The sequence below is a fragment of the Procambarus clarkii genome, chromosome 41, assembly GCF_040958095.1.
Source record: "Procambarus clarkii isolate CNS0578487 chromosome 41, FALCON_Pclarkii_2.0, whole genome shotgun sequence".
NCBI classification, from domain to species: Eukaryota; Metazoa; Arthropoda; class Malacostraca; order Decapoda; family Cambaridae; genus Procambarus; species Procambarus clarkii.
Genome location: NC_091190.1, coordinates 26,051,749 through 26,074,510, shown reverse-complemented (window position 1 = coordinate 26,074,510; position 22,762 = coordinate 26,051,749). Strand labels below are relative to the sequence as shown.

Sequence of the window (22,762 nt, the reverse complement as noted above, 5' to 3'; positions counted from 1 at the left end):
GGAGAAGTGTGTGTGGGGTATTGAGGGGGTGTCAGTGTGGAGAAGTGTGTGTGGGGTATTGAGGGGGTGTCAGTGTGGAGAAGTGTGTGTGGGGTATTGAGGGGGTGTCAGTGTGGAGAAGTGTGTGTGGGGTATTGAGGGGGTGTCAGTGTGGAGAAGTGTGTGTGGGGTATTGAGGGGGTGTCAGTGTGGAGAAGTGTGTGGGTATTGAGGGGGTGTCAGTGTGGAGAAGTGTGTGGGTATTGAGGGGGTGTCAGTGTGGAGAAGTGTGTGGGTATTGAGGGGGTGTCAGTGTGGAGAAGTGTGTGGGTATTGAGGGGGTGTCAGTGTGGAGAAGTGTGTGTGGGGTATTGAGGGGGTGTCAGTGTGGAGAAGTGTGTGGGTATTGAGGGGGTGTCAGTGTGGAGAAGTGTGTGTGGGGTATTGAGGGGGTGTCAGTGTGGAGAAGTGTGTGGGTATTGAGGGGGTGTCAGTGTGGAGAAGTGTGTGGGTATTGAGGGGGTGTCAGTGTGGAGAAGTGTGTGGGTATTGAGGGGGTGTCAGTGTGGAGAAGTGTGTGTGGGGTATTGAGGGGGTGTCAGTGTGGAGAAGTGTGTGGGTATTGAGGGGGTGTCAGTGTGGAGAAGTGTGTGGGTATTGAGGGGGTGTCAGTGTGGAGAAGTGTGTGGGTATTGAGGGGGGTGTCAGTGTGGAGAAGTGTGTGGGTATTGAGGGGGGTGTCAGTGTGAAGAAGTGTGTGGGTATTGAGGGGGGTGTCAGTGTGGAGAAGTGTGTGGGTATTGAGGGGGGTGTCAGTGTGGATAAGTGTGTGGGTATTGAGGGGGGTGTCAGTGTGGAGAAGTGTGTGGGTATTGAGGGGGGTGTCAGTGTGGAGAAGTGCGTGTGGGTATTGAGGGGGGTGTCAGTGTGGAGAAGTGCGTGTGGGTATTGAGGGGGGTGTCAGTGTGGAGAAGTGTGTGGGTACTGAGGGGGTGTCAATGTGGAGAAGTGTGTGTGGGTATTGAGGGGGATATCAGTGTGGAGAAGCGTGTGGGTATTGAGGGGGTGTCAATGTGGAGAAGTGCGTGGGTATTGAGGGGGATATCAGTGCGGAGAAATGTGTGGGTATTGAGGGGGATATCAGTGTGGAGAAGTGTGTGGGTATTGAAGGGTGTCAGTGTTGAGAAGTGTGTAGTAACATTACAAACAAAAACACACACAGCCTACTCAATGAGTTTCGGGGATCAGTTCCTGAGCTAATTATATGCCTCTGTAACCTTTTCCAGTGCCGCCCACAAGATGGCTGTAGGTCCATTACCCCTCACAGGATAGGTATGGGGTCCATTACCGCCCACAGGATGGGTATTTTACTTGAATTTACCTGAGTGCCACTAATGCTAGTGGCCTCGACGAGGAAAGGAAGCCGGTGGCTTGTCAAAGGTCCCATTTGCCCTGATGTAACATACCCATATATTGGAATGGTGTCAATGACAAATGAAAAAAAAAGAGATCAATCAACAGATCACTCACCTGTAGCATAAGGGCATGGGGGTTGTGGACGAAGAACGAAGGGTTGCCCTTTGGGGCAGACTGCAAACAGAGCTGGGAGTCCGTAGCTACTGGATTATACATAAATACAATCGCTGCTGCTAGTTTGCCATCATACAGTACCTTAGGAAAAAGACGTCCTTTAGAAATGCAAATAACAATGGTTCATAAGGAGCACTCATCTTCCATAAGAGAATATATAATAAACTTTCCTGGGGAATATAGACTATTCACATACTATTTATATAATAGTTTAATATATTTATTGTGCGATATATGCTAACCACATACGTTATTTAAACTAAATGTGATCACAATACTGATTTATAATATTCACGTTGATAAAGTTTTCTGTTTGTCCAAATTCAGCAATGTAAAATTCTACTAACTAGTGGTCCATCACTTCATGCTGGTAGTTTCCAGCAAATAGATATTATAGGTACTTTAAGTTTAGGAAGATGAGCTGGATTTCTATAGTATAATTCAATTCAATTTCTTTCTTTATTATGCAATAGTATAAAAAATATAGATTTTAGTTCTTATAGGCCAAACATTATTCAGTTACTCATAAATAACAACTTGAAATTAAAAAATATTGTAACTAATTTTCAGAATGTCTCACAACCCCTAAGTTATGTTTCTTTTTATTGGCACTTTTAACTAATGAAAACCTTTCGAAGTAGCTAAAAAATCTTACATCAGGTATGTGATGTAAACATGCAAAACCATTAACGAAGGGATATAAAAATAACAGGCACACTATCAAACAACAAATCAAAACTCTCCTTCAATAAGAAAATCAACTTAAAAAATATATGGAAAATTAAAATAAAGCGGGAACTACTCAACTTTGCTTACATTATGTTGTATTATAAATGGAGTGTCTTAAAAATGGTGCCATAGCTCGAAGTACATTCATGAAAAAAAATCTTCTAAATACAGCTAAGTCATGCAATTTTCGTTTATAAGAAATCACCCAATGGAAAATTTACAGTACTGTATGCTATATAACACTACAATGAATAAATATATTATTTAAAATTAAGAACTTAGTATGTAATCAATGATCAGCCTCTCTGAATGATGCGATCAGGTTTCGCAGAGTACCGATAGCCACAACCTGGTTGACTTATTAAATGCTTCATACAATGAGGTCAGTGAGTCCATGCCAAGGACTCACAGAGAGGCACGGTTACGAGGGTAGAAACAGCCTAAGCTACTCTATCCTTTTAAGATGTACTTTATTTACTCAATAAACTTGAACTTGAGTGGCACGGAACTGGAAGCCTAGTAACCATCAACATTGGTGTTCCTCAGGGCAGCATACTTGGCCCTCTCCTCTTTCTCATCTACATTAATGACCTTCCAAATGCCTCCCAACACCTCAAACCAATTCTATTTGCTGACGACACAACCTTCATTTACTCCAGTCCTGACCCTCTTGCTCTAAATGCCACAGTAAATACTGAGCTAAATAAAGCCCATCTTTGGCTAACTGCCAACAAACTCACCCTTAACATTGACAAAACTTTCTATATTCTGTTTGGCAATAAATCCTCTAGTCATATAAATCTCAAAATAAACAATACCCAAATTTGTAACAAATTAGATGGCAAATTCCTTGGCATTCTCATTGACCACAAGCTGAATTTCCAGGGACACATTCTAAATATATCAAAAAAAGTTTCAAAAACTGTGGGCATTCTTTCTAAGATCAGATATTATGTACCACGCCCTGCCCTGGTGACTCTCTATTACTCCCTTATCTATCCTTATCTCAACTATGGTATTTGTGCTTGGGGTTCTACTACCCAAAATCACTTACGTCCTCTAATTACCCAACACAAAGCTGCTATTAGAACAATATCCAACTCTGGCCCCAGACATCACTCGGTACCCCTACTCAAATCTCTGAATATGTTAGATATTAAGTCACTGCACATTCTCTCAAGTGTATTATACATATATAAAACGCTAAACTATAATGCCAATCCTGATCTTAAAAGCTTCATAGAAGGTTGTAACAGAACCCATGAGCACCACACCAGAAATAAATACAGTTTTGATATTCCTAGAGTACGTCTTAATCAAACTAGAAATGCTCTGCAAATCAAGGGGCCCAGAATGTGGAATGACCTTCCCAACCATGTTAAAGACTGTACCTCTCTCAACCAGTTTAAGATAAAAACTAAACACTACCTAATAAATTCCCTGTAATCTACCTCACTCCTCTATTGTCAACCCATGTCTGTTATTTTCTTTTTTTTTTTAATCATCACTGTTTGTCAACCTATTGTATTTGTGCTGCTTTTTCAGTCATGTTCCCCCTTTTTTTATCTTTATTTGTATTTGTTCTCAACACTTTTTATTCTTTATGCTCAATTAGTATTAAGTTCTAGATATTAATGTTTTTCTTGCCCGAAACGCATTGCGTAATAGTGGCTTTAGGCATTGTATGTACTAGCTCTATCTATATATCAATCCATTAATGTAACATCACTTGTATGTATATACCTTACCTGAATAAACATCTGAATCTGAACATCTGAATCTAGTAAATCATGAACTCAAATAAGACCATACATGCACGATGTAACTAATACACGCATCCTCAGCATTAACAAGACGTACTATATATTATCTGGAAACATCTGCCAGCAAATAGGTTCAAGAATTTGCAACAAAACTGTGAGCAGAACAGAGGATAAATTACAAGGTCTACACACACAGGCAACAAATTGAACTTCAACTGCCATGCATAATGTACCTAACTCTACACTTATTATACTATATCATTCATTCATCTTTCAGCGTTGTGCTTCAAAGAAAATTCGTCAGTAAAGCACTTGTTCCGGAAGTGTTCGAACGTCAACAGTTGGGAGTCATGTGTAAACCGTTTTTCATTCATAAATATCTGGGGGTTTGGCGGGTGCATGGAATCACTTTTGGGTCTGTTTGGAGGACGGGCTGCATCTTCCACCAACGGTACGTATGTAATTACGGTTCAAAACTATCTCAAACCCGTAATTACTTAACATAAACCAGCAATAAGAACCTTGACGAACTCCTACCCTAAGCATGTATTGTCCTTTAAACCGTTACATATTCTTGAATAAAACAACTCGGTCAGTTTAGAAAGCAGGGAAACCACTATAGCTGAATACTTAAATTTATTGTAGGAATTACTGTCACAAATATTCTGAAGGCTTGTTGACAATCTAAAATTTTGTTGAAGCCATATATCACTGTTGCATAAAGGACTCCTGGTTCAACCTTGACGACAAATGTTGCTCAAAACGCTATGCATACTAGTGTCTTTAGGTATTGTATGTACTAGCTCTATCTATAAATCAATCAGAATGTTTGTAACCGCATCTATGTATGTACTTTTCCTAAATAAAATATTAATTATTATTATTATTATTACAAGCGGACGTCTGGATACCTGCTCCGCATGAGAGCCGCCAGATCACGTTCTGTTTTCGCGATTTGGATTTGATACTGCCGTTTGGCATCCCCATTGACCGGTCCGGTTGTACGACGTCTGGCACACATCACTTTGGGTCACGGGATTGTTGCTAGATTTTTTTTGACGTGTTCTGGCTGGTTCTCCCGGCGGGGTGACGGTGTCCGGTGCCGGGGGTTGGCAGGTCTTGGTGGGCTCCTGGTGTGCCCTCAGCCGTGGTGGGCCGCCGGCTTCTGCTCTGCCAGGGGGCACTGGATGACTTTTGCGTTTTAGCTGGGGGCCGAGTTTTGGTTTTGCTACCCAGTGTTCTTTGTGTGGGGCGAGGCCGGTGCTTATCACCCTGAGGGACTCCTGGGGCTCCCCAATCAGCTGCCTGTCTGCGTTTCTTTGCCGCGAGGCATATTAGTTTCCAGTGATTGGCGTCACTTGTTTCGCGATTTGGCTTGGCGTTTAATCTTTCCGGGCTTCGCGATTAACTCTTAACTGGTACGCCGGGGCGCATCCGATCCCACGATTGTCGTCGCCCCTAAATCAACAGCAACAACAACTGTTGCATAAATTGTGTTTTGAAAGTTTTATTCTGGTTATTATTTATTATACGCTGAATAATTTGTATTCATATTAATGGCTCATAATTTGTTATTTGACGTGTGACTTTATTTCATTGACATGCAATGTTTTATGAAGTCATGTTGTTTTTAGTCTTTGCAAGTCTTATTTCAGTGATAATCATTTGAACGTTATTCCTCGGTACTGTGCCCACTGGGATCGTCTAAATTGAATGCTAGGTTATGCAACTGAGTGGCTTCATTCAAATTATTGTCTAGAGATTTTTAAGTTTTTGTCTAAAATGTATTTGTTTTCACCTGTTGCACACCTTTTGCAGCCCCCAGTCAGATTTGTAAGGATTTGCATAAACTTGTTGCAACTAAAACGTCTATTCTAATAAAATCTGACTAAATAATGGATCAAACTCATGATGCTGGTTCGTATTAACTGTCCTGCTCTAAAGGTTTTCTCATAACCTATCCTGTCTATATAAAGATCCTGCCACCTGGTGGTTGCTGGGGATATTGATCGGGCATGCCATTAGAAAAGTAGGGCTTTCATTTAGATAATGAGCCTTTTCGATCATTGTGTCCCATGCATCGGTATGAATAAAATAGGCTCGTTTAAGATTGTCCCACGTTTGGTATATTAACTTGCCCTGACTGTGTAAGTGTCCCTGGGAACAGCATAACCTTCAACATTCGAAGTCATATATATCTGTAACAAATCAAATGGGAAAAAATTGCATGTGGCGATTGTAGCAGTGTAAGGGTTAAAACACCTATATATTAATAATTTCATCTCCGATACTGCATGCAATAAATAAGCACGTCACAGGCAGTTAACATAAAAAGCTGTAGATATTGTCATGCCTTATAATGTATTGTGCATAAATGGCAAAATAAGGAAGAAAATAAGTGCAGCTTGGACAAACTTATGCGTTTACAGAAATCGGGGGTTAGCTTACAAGGCTTACCCTCTTGTGGTTCTCTGGTAGTTGGAGGTAACTTTCATTGTCGAACCGGAACTGACTCTGCAAGAGAGAGAGAGAGAGACCATCACCCATGCTGTTGGCCTAAACAGGTAGAAAGGACACCACAGCCAGAGAGAAAGGACAGGATTCGAAAATCAGAATCCTATATTTAAAAGGAAAAGGATGAAAGTTAAAGCATGTTAAAACCCATCACAGTAAATCAGATTAGTTGTTTATTAATTCATTAAATTAATGCCTAGTTAATACAGCGTAAGAGAATGATTATTACACTAAAGGGAATGATTATTACACTAGTTACAGCAAAAATTAGGGAGAAGAATGGTGTTAGTAAATAAATAGTCAAAATTATCCATCAAATCAGAGAATAAGCCGCCATAACGTGCCTGAAATAAATAACCCAACCCACACATATGAAATATAAGTGGCGATCTTTCTGGACCCTTATCCAGTGATCAGTTACGACCTGAGAAGGGTCCAGGACAGACCGAAAAGTTGTCATTTTCATTTAATTTCCTGAGGGTTGGCCTATGTAACTAAAAAATTAATGTAAATAAAACACAAGTTAATGTGACGCATTGCAGTATTTCGTATATACCAATTCCTATCATCCAAAGCAAATTGACTTTCTAATTCATGGATGCAACAATAATATTTTTTTTTTGCTTTCTCATTGTCGGAGACAGTAAGCCTGTCTCTCATATTATATTATATTATATATATATAATGTTGTACCTAGTAGTCAGAAAGCAGTTCTTGGCCTACTATGCATGGCCCAATTTGCCTAATAAGCCAAGTTTTCCGTAATTTTAATATTTTTCATTTTTTTTCTCATGAAATGATAAAGCTATTCATTTAATTTTGTATGAGCAAATTTTTTTTAATTTGAGTTAAAACTAACGTAGATATATGACCGAACCTAACCTATCTTAATTTAACCTAAACTAACATAACTAAATCAATAATTTATGTTCTTAATATAATAATAATAATAATAATAATAATAATAATAATAATAATAATAATAATTAAAATAAACCAATACGAAACAATTTACTGAAAATAAAGAAAATCACTCGGCCTATTAGACAAATCGGGCCTTGCATAGTTGGCCGAGAAGGGCGTTCTGGCACTTACATAGAGGTACGACACACACACACACACATATATATATATATATATATATATATATATATATATATATATATATATATATATATATATATATATATATATAACATACATCATACTCATACTCGTTTTGGGCGAGGTAATATGGTACAAAAGTTTTGGGTGAGGTGACAAAGCTATGACAGAACACGAATCAATGGGTATGAAAACATAAGAATGGAAGTAACTGCAGAAGGTCTATTGGCCCATACTTTCTCTTGCTGCTTCTGTGTTAGCTCGGGGTCTTTCAGTGGGTTCAAGTCTTCAAGCCGTCCTTAATACGTAGTAATGTTTCCACAGATACAACGAACCCATTAAAAATACGACGTATTAAAACAAAATCAAGCACTGTAATATTGCCATTTTGTATGCATCGTCCTCGAGAGCTTAGGTGAATTGCTTGGGTTTGTACGTTTTTGGTTAGACAAAACTATTGTATTTTTTACGAAATGGCAAACGCAGAGAACAAGTTGATTTATCATAAATAGCTTCACTAGCCAGTATTTTTGTTTATAGTTTCTGAATTGAAATAAAGGTGTTACCGGCCTCTTTGCCTTCTTTTTTTTTATTATTTTCTACCACAAACGTGGCTACACATTTACAATGCTAACCAGCATATATACATTTTCTTCTGTCCTCCATGGACAGGGTTAGAGATGTGTTAAACATATAGTTCAAGGGTTTATTGAACAATCAACTACAGAAGGTGATTCGGTGCTTTTAAAATGCTAAGCTAACCTACATACGTAAATACATAGATACACAGATTTACGTCTGCCCTACATAGAGTGTTCGATGTGTCTCTTTGCCTACTGGTATATCATTTCCTGCAGTGTCTGCTCACTATGCGTATGCTGGTGTGAGTTGCGTACACTGTTATCTCACTGTGTGTTACGCCATAAAGTGAGCTGAAGTAATAATTAAACACAAACTCCGAGTTTTGTTTTATTTAAACGGCTTGATTTTCTAATTTAAAATTAAACTTAAAAATTGTGAAAAACCAATTTCCATATCTGTTGAAACACGTGATCAAGATGCCTTTAATTTTCCTAATGTGCATTACATTCACCTATTAGTTTTCAGGAATCCGTAACGCGATTTTTACGTCCAAGCCTACTAAAATATCAAAAAGCAAATCAAATAACAAATTAGCCTAGTGTAAAGAAAACGCTTCATTATATTACCATTCCTGTGCGGATAGTAAGTCATAATAATATAGCTGAAAATTAGACACCCAGCCCACAAATCTGAAACTAAAATAAAATTAAATTAGTACTGTATGTCAACACTAAAATGCGTTTAAGTAAAGCCATATTTGCCGTGGTTACTCTGGAATACGAGGGCGTCACTGTCCTATGATCGTGAACACCTCGCTAGCCTTCAACTCTGCCACCTCCACAACAAAATAATAAACGCACCGCTGAGAATTTATTAAGCTATTGTTTTCACAGCCGTGACGCACTGAACCCGATTTTCACCCGGCAGGGGACACACACACACACACACACACACACACACACACACACACACACACACACACACACACACACACACACACACACACACACACACACCTTTCACCAAATCCACCAAACGCGTCATATTGTTCTAAAAACTGTCTTGAGGCTTAGCCGTTACTAAAATGCCGCCAAGAATGACATAACCTCACCACGAGGCGGAACAATGCACAGCAACCACATTCCGTTTTCCTAAATAAAATACGCCAAACATGAACAAATAATAATTGCACTAAATATATAATCAATGATTAATTATCTTTACAAGAGACAATTAATTGAGGAATCCAATTGTAAGCTAAATGTTACTTAATTTATGCCAGTAATGTACGTTTCGATTATATTACGGTACATCTGTTTAGTCCAGCCACTCTTGTAATGATTTGTGTAAGTTGTTACAAATAAAATTTCTATTGTTAATAACTAGAATTCTATATTAACACAAGTGTCCAGAACGACTGGGTGAGCAGTAGCGTACCTAGTGTTCCCACACAGCTGTTCATATTAGAGCCTAGCAACAACACACTTTGCTCGGTGAAATGCTGTAATAAGTGCTGCAATTCTCAATTGTAATTTACAATGAAAGTTGAAGTGGTGAGAACAATCACGACCAGGTTAAAATATGTTAATTATAAATTGAAAACACACCTTTAATTGAATTACAGTATATATATATATATATATATATATATTATATATATATATATATATATTATATATATATATATATATATATATATATATATATATATATATATATATAATTTATTTATTTATTTATTTATTTTGTTCGTGAAACATTGAATTTAAAAAAAATCTGACATTCCCATCAAGTCACTTCCATTGTTCGATATTATGTTTGTTTCTTTATAACTACTTAGGTGAAGGGCGTTATATAAACCCACACCTTTCTACTGTACTCCTTGAAAGTGTGTTGAATCACATAGTTTTATTCTATGTATACGCGCACGCGCGCGCACACACACACACATTGTTGATTGACGGTTGAGAGGCGGGACCAAAGAGCCAGAGCTCAACCCCCGCAAGCACAATTAGGTGGGTACAATTAGGTAATTACACAGGATGGAATATTTAACACGGGTGGAACACGCACAAGGGGACACAGGTGGAAACTGAGTGCCCAAATGAGCCACAGAGACATTAGAAAGAACTTTTTCAGAGTCAGAGTAGTTAGTAAATGGAATTCATTAGGAAGTGATGTGGTGGAGGCTGACTCCATACACAGTTTCAAATGTAGATATGATAGAGCCAAGAAGGCTCAGGAACTTGTACACCAGTTGAGTGACGGTTGAGAGGCGGGACCAAACAGCCAAAGCTCAACCCCCGCAAGCACAGCTAGGCGAGTACACACACACACACACACACACACACACACACACACACACACACACACACACACACACACACACACACAAACACACACACACACACACACACACACACACACACACGCTACCAGGGGCGCTGGTAGTTGGGTAGACAGCGCGAGGGACTCGTAATCCTGTGGCCCGAGTTCGATTCTCAGCGCCGACGAGGAACAATAGGCAGAGTTTCTTTCACTCTGATGCACCTGTTACCTAGCAGTAAATAGGTACCAGGGATTTAGACAGCTGTTACGGGCTGCTTCCTGGAGGGGGAGGGGAGGTGTATGTGTACTCACGTATTTGTGCTTGCGGGGGTTGAGCCCGCAAGCACAAATCTCTTCAATCATCTCTTCAATCAAATCTCTTCAATCAAATCTCACAAATCATCTCTTTCGGCCCGCCTCTTAACTGTCAATCAACTGTTACTAACTACTATTTTTTTCCACACACACACCACAGTGTGTGTGTGTGTGTGTGAGAGAGAGAGAGAGAGAGAGAGAGAGAGAGAGAGAGAGAGAGAGAGAGAGAGAGAGAGAGAGAGAGAGAGAGAGAGAGAGAGAGAGAGAGAGAGGGGGGAGGGGGGTAAGTCGCATGTCATAAATCACCAAGAACTCTAAATGATGACCCGACCAGCATATATATATATTTGTAATCTATCATAAAATATTGTCATCACAGTAAGTGGCGAGGTTTTCCCCTCCCACACTTGATCCATCATGACGCCTTCTCATCTCACCACAAGATCTAACACACTCTTACTTGCACGCTTATCAAGTCCTCCCCCATTATAATTAATTACATAAAAATAATAATAATAATAATTATTATTATTATGTAATAAATAATAATAATTATAATAGTAATACCTAATAATACTAATAATAAAATAACTAATAATAATAATAATTATTATTATTTTTATTATTACAATATGTAATGCACTGTTATACACTGTTTATATATTATAATATGTAAATACTGTAATAATTTGGTTACATTATTATAATGAACCATGGTGATCACTGTACTCACCTAGTTATACTCACCAAGTTGTGCTTGCAGGAGTTGAGCTCTGGCTCTTTGGTTCCGCCTCTCAACTGTCAGTCAACTGATATACAGATTCCTGAGCCTACTGGGCGCTATCATATCTACACTTGAAACTATGTATGGAGCCAGCCTCCACCACATCACTGCCTAATGCATTCCACCTGTTAACTACTCTGACACTGGAAAAGTTCTTTCTAACTGTGCAGATGGTGACGTGCACCACCTGCACAGTTCACCATCTTCTGGGGTGAACGTCTCGCCAGCTGCCGGCGTGTATAAACACCAAACAATGGATATCTGAGCGTTTTCCCAAATTGTCGTAAAAAGCCAAAAATCTGATCAAGATTTTGTAGCTGGTTATTCTATATTTTCACGCTTCCGTTACTGAGCAAACATCTGCACCACACTGGTGTTATTTGTACAGCTTCCTTGACACCGTCTGCAGACGGAGAAAGTCAGGAGAATTTGTTTCCTAAACCTCACAGGAATTAACATTATTTACTGCAGCGTTTCCTACGTGTTTTTTTTTTTTTAAGTTTTGCCCCGAGGGGCGAGTTTGTTGGGCAGCATCACCCATCCTGTGAGTGAACACACCGCCATAGTGACAGTATTGGGCAGCATCACTCATCCTGTGAGTGAACACACCGCCATAGTGACAGTATTGGGCAGCATCACCCATCCTGTGAGTGAACACACCGCCATAGTGACAGTATTGGGCAGCGTCACTCATCCTGTGAGTGAACACACCGCCATAGTGACAGTATTGGGCAGCATCACCCATCCTGTGAGTGGACACACCGCCATAGTGACAGTATTGGGCAGCGCCACTCATCCTGTGAGTGAACACACCGCCATAGTGACAGTATTGGGCAGCGCCACTCATCCTGTGAGTGAACACACCGCCATAGTGACAGTATTGGGCAGCGCCACTCATCCTGTGAGTGAACACACCGCCATAGTGACAGTATTGGGCAGCGCCACTCATCCTGTGAGTGAACACACCGCCATAGTGACAGTATTGGGCAGCGCCACTCATCCTGTGAGTGAACACACCGCCATAGTGACAGTATTGGGCAGCGCCACTCATCCTGTGAGTGAACACACCGCCATAGTGACAGTATTGGGCAGCGCCACTCATCCTGTGAGTGAACACACCGCCATAGTGACAGTATTGGGCAGCATCACCCATCCTGTGAGTGAACACACCGCCATAGTGACAGTATTGGGCAGCAACACCCATCCTGTGAGTGAACACACCGCCATAGCAACATGTACAACACCCCCCAATAGGAAGAAAACCCGCTGGGTTGTTCATCCTGTCGTTTTTTAAATATTTGTGTATTATAAATCTGGAAGACATTCTTAAAATACAAGTCCTATGATAATGGCTTCAAGCACCATTAAATCACATAAACGTAGTATATCCATTCATTGTATGAAGCCACTCGCACAATGAATCATTTAAAAGCACTAGGATATGTACTATACTATGAAACTTAAGATAGGACTGTGCCATTCAGAAACTATTGTGATTAAATGCGCAGGAGGAGATTAAAAAGTTACTGAAATTTGTGCAATAGTGTCTATCTCTCAACAAAACTACCAAAACTTAAATATACGGGAAATATAAACATCTCATAGAAAACCATACTTAAAATAGTTATAATTTCATGACCTATAATAGTCCTATAAAATATTTTAGCAGCTACTTTCTATAATTTATAATATTTACTCATGTCGTTATTTCCATATAATTAATATAATTGTTAATACTATTATTACTGTATATATGTATTTGGTGATTGATGTATCGGTTTCGTTATTGTAATTACATTATTACTGCCGGGACTTTTATCTATATAATATTGTGTGGACTATTGCCCTGACTTGGACAGCTCACCAATATTCTGTGGGCGTGAGGAGACGTGTAGCTCCGAGGCCACTACGTACCAATACAAGTGTGTCAACTAACAAGAAACAAGGACAGCCCTGCTCCTGTGCCAGGGAAGTTCACTACGGGCTCACCATAGCCCGTGCTACTTGGGAACTTTTTGTTCCCCTTAGCTGAATCTATAACAACAATAGAAACAAGCAAACTAAAGCCGATGGCCAGAAGTTAGCATTACAGTGCTGACTAATTGACTAATGCGTCGCATATTAACGGAATTGTTGATTCCGTTAAAAATGCGACGTATTGAGAGAACGGGGCTCTGGGGGAGTGGGGGGGGGGGGGGTTACAGCTGCAGGTTTGGTAATTGTGTCAATGACGCCGTCAAACTCAGGCTACCGCGAATCACACTTGTGTACACACCTGGTGTAGTTAGGCTGGTGTATGTGTGGGGGGGGGGGATGGGAGTGTATTTATTTACTATTTGTACCTGCAGGATCGAGCTCTTACACTCTACCATTTTAAGCGTTTGATGTACTTACTCAAAACCTAATTTTCTCTATCATATCTATTACATATATTTCTTTCTCTGTCACCCACTCACTCATACACGGGGCCTCGCGGCTGAGTTGACAGCGCTCAGGGACCGTAGTTCTAAGGGCCCCCGGTTAGATTTCTGGGCGAGGAGGAGAGAAATGGGTTGATTTTTTCTCCCGATGGGCCTGTTCACCTTGCAGTAAACAGATAGCTGGGCGTTAGACAGCTGCTATGGCCTGCTTCCCATGTGCTGGATATATGTGTGTGTGTGTGTGTGTGTGTGTGTGTGTGTGTGTGTGTGTGTGTGTGTGTGTGTGTGTGTGTGTGTGTGTGTGTGTGTACTCGCCTACTTGTACTTGCGGAGATTGAGCTCTGCTCTTTGGTCCCGCCTCTCAACTGTCAATCAACTGTGCACAACTGGCGTTCAATAATATTTTATGTTATGGCAGCGTCACGTATCTCTAAATCTGCTAACACTTGAGAATCCTCTATTTCAACCTTCAGTAAGGTTAGATGGAGAATAATGCAACTGATATTTGGATTTCGACATAACTGATTTGCACAATTTATTGCAATATGTAAATGTCCTAAGTTTGATTAGTGAAATTCTATGATGCAGTTCCGTAGAATTTCCTGTTGTTCCTTGGTTGCTCTCGTGGATTTTTTTAGCTTCACCTAGTTAGCTTTTTTGCCACACTGTACTCCACTTCATATAGTCTAGGGTAGCTGTACAAATGCAGATGTACCTCATGTATTAATAAAAAAAACTCTCGTCTTGAGAATATTCTCATTATGCATCCATACTTTGCCAGTGCAGGCTAATGATCACATGCCTCTATATGACTAACCATCCTGTGTGATGGGGACTTTTAGCATCACGTAACTAGTACTTGACACACACTGTACTCCCCCTTCATATAGTCTAGAGTAGCTAGTTCATAACACCCCCTGTACTTCCCTTAATTACCTTACCTTACCTCATACCTGGAGAGGGTTCTGAGAGTTCGTCTACTCCCCGCGCAGACTCCTACACAAAATTATTGAATGTTCAATCATTAGACCCTTCAGACCTGCCGATATGAAGCACCTGGAGCTTAGTAATGATTTTATTCACACTTGTGTTTTTAAGATACCCTCCTCATAATGCACCAAAGTGTTCCAGTACTGATCACATGCTCCTGTATAACTAATCCTTCTTCCAGGTGGGGATCTTAAGTACCTCGATGCAAACTATCTAACTCTTCACATAGTATAGAATAGATACATAAATATTGATGAACCAATTTAGATTTTATTTTTTAAAGTGGGAAAGAAATGTATTTTCCAGTCCTGGCTCATGACTGAGCAATGAATATCCGGTCATTCCAGTTTAACTTATGTTAATTCCGCTATTTTAATAGCATTAGTGGGGTCCAGTATTATTTAATTGAGCATACATAAATATATAAGCTCTTAAACACTACATATTGTAGTGTACATACATATACTACATACACTACTACTATATACATACATACACTACACTTAAACAACACATTACATTTGTTTTACTGTTTACTTATTTGTTAAGAACAATTATAATATATATATATATATATATATGTCGTACCTAGTAGCCAGAACGCTCTTCTCTGCCTACTATGCAAGGCCCGATTTGCCTAATAAGCCAAGTTTTCACGAATTAATGGTTTTTCGACTACCTAACCTAACCTAACCTAACTTTTTCCACGACCTAACCTAACCTATAAAGATAGGTTAGGTTAGGTTAGGTAGGGTTGGTTAGGTTCGGTCATATATCTACGTTAATTTTAACTCCAATAAAAAAAATTGTCCTCATATATAATGAAATGGGTAGCTTTATCATTTCATAAGAAAAAAATAGAGAAAATTTATTAATTCATGAAAACTTGGCTTATTAGGCAAATCGGGCCTTGCATAGTAGGCTGAGAAGTGCGTTCTGGCTACTAGGTACGACATATATACATATATATATATATATGCGAACAAGCCTGAATGGTCCCCAGGACAATATGCAACTGAAAACTCACACCCCAGAAGTGACTCGAACCCATACTCCCAGAAGCAACGCAACTGGTATGTACAAGACGCCTTAATCCACTTGACCATCACGACCGGACATAATGAGGTGATAGCCGAGGCTATTTGAACCACCCCACCGCCGGCACTCGGATGGTAATCTTGAGCATAGCATTTTACCAAATCACTTCATTCTTTGGGGCACACGTGAGGAACACAAATGCGAACAAGCCTGAATGGTCCCCAGGACAATATGCAACTGAAAACTCACACCCCAGAAGTGACTCGAACCCATACTCCCAGAAGCAACGCAACTGGTATGTACAAGACGCCTTAATCCACTTGACCATCACGACCGGACATAATGAGGTGATAGCCGAGGCTATTTGAACCACCCCACCGCCGGCACTCGGATGGTAATCTTGGGCATAGCATTTTACCAAATCACTTCATTCTTTGGGGCACACGTGAGGAACACAAATGCGAACAAGCCTGAATGGTCCCCAGGACAATATGCAACTGAGTATGGGTTCGAGTCACTTCTGGGGTGTGAGTTTTCAGTTATATATATATATATATATATATATATATATATATATATATATATATATACACTTGCATAAACCACAAGTCAATTGTATTAGGAACACTCTTCCTGGTGAAAGGGCTCGAACCTTAGACTTCTGAAGCACAGGGCTCGGAACTCTTTGAGGATTTTTTAGCACCACGTAGCTAGCTTTTTGACACACTGTACATATAGTCTTCATATAGTCTAGGGCAGCTGCACAAATGCAGATGTATCTAATTAATAAAAAAAACTCTTTGAAACTTTGACGGTTTTGACTTCCACCGCTTTGTGGAGTGTGTATATACTCACCTAATTGTACTAGTGAGAGTGTAAAGTGAGCACACACACACACACACACACATCCCCAGGAAGCAGCACGTAGCAGCTGTCTAACTCCCAGGTACCTATTTACTGCTAGGCGAACAGGGCATTCAGGGTGAAAGAAACTCAGCCCATTTATTTCTGCATCCGCCGGGAATCGAACCTGGTCATTAGGACTACGATCCCCCAGGGAGGGGTTTCAGCCGTGAGGCCCTCTTGGGGAGTTTGTTTACAAATTTTAAACATATAATTCACATTTTAATAATGGTTTATTTGAGCATGTAATTGAGTGGGGCTGGATTGAGTTTCACTGTATACGTTTTTTTTTTTAGGGACGGGAGAGCGGGAGAGGTAGAAGGTGAAGGGGTAGAAGCGAAGGAAAACTTGTGTAAGTATAGAATGTAGTACGAGTTATGTTAGGAGGCGTGTACCTTGGTAATCCCAGTATAAAAATAATCTTGGTACCCAGGCGAGTAATCAGGTGATACCTTGCTGACAAGATGTGTGTGTTTTCAGCTAAGCTTGATCGCTTTAGCAAGAGCTAGAAATGCATATGGTTAGTCACACAGGACAAATGGGGGGGGGGAACCTTTGTCAAGCCCCCCCCCCCCCTTCCTGTCCTCATCGATGCCACTAGAGAGAGTGGCCCTCATGTAAATTTAGGTATTTTAAAATACATGGATATCCATTGATCCCGGGTCGGATGGATTGAGTAATGTGGGTTAGGTTGGGGAGGGGGTGGGCCGGGGTGGATTAGAGTGTGATATGCTCGGGGTGTGGTCGGAAGTGGTTGGTGCTGGGGTTGAATTCACAGGTGCCTGGAAGTGACAGGGTCGTGGCACTTTCACCTGGTGTTGGTACGTGTGTGGCCCAAGAAACACGTCCCTAACCTGTATATCAAAGGTAACCATCCACCTCTCACAACCCTACAAGACCAACTGTAAACACAGCCTTGTGTGTGAGCGCTCCCTATAACAAAGACAACAATGGCTTATGAAATGGCCAATAATTGACTTTACTCTCACTGCGTAAACCTACTCGGCAGCTGGTTAATAACAATAGCCCCTGGTGCTTGGTCAACGCCCCAACAGCCACCCGAGGCCATCACACCTGTGGCGCCCTGTGGAAGGGTGTAGGTGGGTGAGCGGAGTGGTGGATGGGAGAGACACCCACCATCTCGTGACGACATGTTTGTTTACATTCGCTCAGCTGATCGACTGCCACCCAGACGGCCCACGCACGCCTGGCTCCACCCACGTCACGCTCACTGTTTGGTAATACCTTTTATGACTTGTGTAACATGCGGCCGCGTGCACACCTGAACGCTACGAACCTTGTACTAAAGCTTCCCATTATTTGGTAATCTTAAACTCCGAAACGCACAAAAATAATTTTAGGGGTTTCACTCACGTTTTCTAAGAAAGGGGGGTAACCTAACATGAATCTAACACTAACACCACAACACCAGCAAGTATTCTAATGTTGTTGTTGATTTAAGGGCGACGACAGTCACAGGATCGTATACGTCAAAGTACTTCAGTGTATCACCATGAAAAGTCATAGAGAGAGAGCGGAAGGTCGGCGGTTAAGAGCACACACTTTTACATAATAACTGTTATTTACTGACAGTAAAAGTGATGGCTCAAGCCGTCCACCTGCATGCAGATCACGCGCCCTTGATGTAATATCAGTATCCATCGTCTAAAAGGAGAATTCTGACAAGGGACAGGGTACTGACAGATAGAGGATACTGACAGACTACAATGAGTACCGTCTTGGTCTTGAGAGGTATCATAAACTATATTTTCAACCTCTTATAAATAATGAGGCAAGATTAGCCGCTTAGTAGGTAACCTTTGACTTACCTATGTCCTAGTTCGAGAGTTACTTTACCTGTACAAACAACTGACATATACGGTTTCAGGATATCATTATGTCAAGGAAAATGAGGAAAACTATCTGAAATGTAAAGATATCAAAGAAGATAACACACAACACAACTCCTGTGGGGAGGTGGACAGTGTCCTCGCACCCGCTCGTCTGGAAAGCGACAACGATCCGGGTTCGAACCCTAGACGGTGAACATGTAACATAACACACTTAACACACTTATACCGAACACGATCAAATAATGTAATCCTTCCTGAATGAAATACAGAACTAAGACATTGCTGTGTGTGTGTGTGTGTGTGTGTGTGTGTGTGTGTGTGTGTGTGTGTGTGTGTGTGTGTGTACTCACCTAATTGTGCTTGCGGGGGTTGAGCTCTGGCTCTTTGGTCCCGCCTCTCAGCCGTCAATCAACAGGTGGAGTGTGTGTGTGTGTGTGTGTGTGTGTGTGTGTGTGTGTGTGTGTGCGCGCGCGCGCGTGTGTGTGCGTGTGTATGTATTCACCTATTTGTGCCTACAGGATCGATATTTAGCTTTAGAGATCTCTAAAGAGATCTAGCCCAAGCACACTAATGAAATCGTTGTAAAAACACGATAAATAATAATAATAATAATAATAATAATAATAATAATAATAATAATTTTATTCATACAAAATATATAAGAACATATTACAGGGGCTTTAACATGCGAAGTATTTCGTGCATAACTTAACATTCATTAGTTAATTGTTTATGTTATTTCTAAACAGTAATAATTTTAACATAATAATTAGTCATTCAAGCGTAATTTCAGTTTCTGATTTTTATTAAAAGAAAATAAGGAAAAGTCTGAGAATATGTAAATCTTGATCATAAGCAACACCATCTTAGGTAAAAAAAATACCAAATAACAAAAACTAAATATAATTAAATCTAATAATTGATATTTAAGCATAAATATAAAATAACGAAGTCTTGTTTAATAATTGGGCCTAGTTGATGTTAAATTGGGTAACGTTAAGTTAATTATATATTAAATTATATATTAATAACTAATATTAATGTCATTTTATTATATAATTATATTTTTATAGAAATGCTAACAAATGAGAAAAAAAATCGAGCGTTTGATAGGCCCCTTCAGACTTCTAGGCCTAAGTTGTCGCTCCTTTGCCTCATGTCAACTCGGAATTTGCCTGCAATAGCAAATCAGGGCATAAAATAGCCGCAGTCTGAGTGGCAACACTGCTGGAATGCAACATTCAGAATATCACTGCTGCATATGGCGAATCTAACTTAATTCAAATAGATGCAAAGTCATGGATTGTGGGAAAGGTAATATAGCTTTCTCTTTCAAAACATAATGTAGCCCAACAACTCACCAAGAACAATAACCATGGTACAATTATCCTCAGGGGGAGAGGGAGCCGGTCGGCCGAGCGGACAGCATGCTGGACTTGTGATCCTGTGGTCCTGGGTTCGATCCCAGGCGCCGGCGAGAAACAAAGGGCAGAGTTTCTTTCACCCTATGCCCCTGTTACCTAGCAGTAAAATAGGTACCTGGGTGTTAGCCAGCTGTCACGGGCTGCTTCCTGGGGGTGGAGGCCTGGTCGAGGACCGGGCCGCGGGGACACTAAAAGCCCCGAAATCATCTCAAGATAATCTCAAGGGGCCTTAATCTTGCAAAAATTGCAATTCCAATTTCAAAATCCTTAAGAAACTAATATTCATTAACAGATTTGTGACTAATAGGTACGTAATATATATAATCGTAAACCTATATCGAGCCTTCGAGTACAGTGCGTTCTCTGTATTTGCCACTTCGTAAAAAATACAACTGTTTTGCCTATCTGGAAATGTACAAATCCAAGCAACCCACCGCACCTATCGAGGCCGATGCATGGAAAACGTCAATATTGCGATGCTTTCATTTTCCTAATACGTTGCATTTTTAACGGATCGGTCGATTGCGTAAAAAAATATGACGTATTTGGTGAGAGGACGGGCTGGAATCAAGGTCTGTATGGAGGAAGGTTCAAATCAAAATACAAACAAAAAAAAACAGAAAAGGTTTCCTTTACATAAGTTGCAAAAATAACAAGGTCACCAACAATGCTGCAACACTGGCCCCAAGAACGCACATGGGGAAAACAATGATGCAACCCCCACCCCTCTACCCCCCACTCCCCATGAGTTGAAACAACTTCAATAGATCATGCAAGGGTCCACAAACGACGTGACACAATACCACCAGAGTACGGCAGTGTAAAATTACATCGTGATAGTCGGTGTTTTTCCAGACATTATCTTGGTGGTACCTTGAAGGAGCGTTCAACACAAGAGCCCCTAACCTTCTCCAGTGAAGCACACGCTTCATTACCTTCACTCACCAATTACACATTATAACAAAGTTGTACCCAATGTGTTTACAAGGTTAAATTATATCAAATAACAATTTATTTGAATAAATTTGAAGTTATTATAAGCTGGAAATTATCAGATTAACCAGCCTGAAATATACTTTTTCATAACCCACCTGTTTTAATGTATATACTGTCTTTGTCAGTATACATGTGCTATATATATATATATATATATATATATATATATATATATATATATATATATATATATATATATATATATATATAATGTACCTAGTAGCCAGAACGCAGTACTCGGCCTGCTATGCAAAAGTCGATTTGGCTAATAAACCAAGTATTCCTGAATTTATATATTTTCTAATTTTTTTCTTATGAAATGATAGAGCTATCCATTTCATTGTGTATGAGGTCATTTTTTTTTAATTTGAGTTAAAACTAAGGTAGATATATGTCCTAACCTAACCTAGCTTAACCTAACCTAATCTAACTTAACTTCGTCAATAATTTTTGTTTTTAATATAACTTAATAATAATAATTAAAATAAACCAATTGGAAACAATTAGTTGCAAATAAAGAAAATCATTCGGCCTATTAGGCAAATCGGAACTTGCACAGTAGGCCGAGAAGTGCGTTCTGGCTACTAGGTACATGTATAATATATATTATATATATATATATATATATATATATATATATATATATATATATATATATATATATATATATATATATACACATGTCGTACCTAGTAGCCAGAACGCGCTTCTCAGCCTACTATGCAAGGCCCAATTTGCCTAATAAGCCAAGTTTTCACGAATTAATTGTTTTTCGACTACCTAACCTACCTAACCTAACCTAACCTAACTTTTTCGGCTACCTAACCTAACCTAACCAATAAAGATAGGTTAGGTTAGGTTAGGTAGGGTTGGTTAGGTTCGGTCATATATCTACATTAATTTTGACTCCAATAATTTTTTTTTTACCTCATACATAATGAAATGGGTAGCTTTATCATTTCATAAGAAAAAAATTAGAGGAAATATATTAAATCAGGAAAACTTGGCTTATTATGCAAATCGGGCCTTGCATAGTAGGCCGATAAGTGCATTCTGGCTACTAGGTACGACATATATATATATATATATATATATACTGTATATATATATATATACTGTATATATATATATATATATATATATATATATATATATATATATATATATATATATATATAATTGATGTAATTTAAATTTAACATTATTTTTTAATAATACATTATTGTATGATATTTTTGAGTATAGGTATGAGACAAAGAGGTGGACAGTAACCATGACGAAGTACTTTACATGTCAGTGAGGCAGAACCGATATTTCACACCTTATGGAGTTGTGACTGGCACTACCATGTTATTACTCTAATATATATTATATGCTCTTTTTTATTAATGGTATTGTTGCGAGAGAGAGAGAGAGAGAGAGAGAGAGAGAGAGAGAGAGAGAGAGAGAG

At 39.6% G+C, this 22,762-nt stretch overlaps 1 protein-coding gene across 1 annotated transcript in view; it reads right to left on the bottom strand.

Moving 5' to 3' along the window:
* rg (A kinase anchor protein rugose) overlaps positions 1-22,762 on the bottom strand; it is a 246,574-nt gene that overhangs the window by 172,160 nt on the left and 51,652 nt on the right. The window contains exons 4-5 of the mRNA XM_069339474.1: positions 6,519-6,575; positions 1,510-1,650 (exon numbers count right to left, since the gene is read on the bottom strand). Of these exons, the coding sequence (XP_069195575.1) occupies positions 1,510-1,650; positions 6,519-6,575 (198 nt within the window). The remainder of the gene's footprint in view (positions 1-1,509; positions 1,651-6,518; positions 6,576-22,762) is intronic.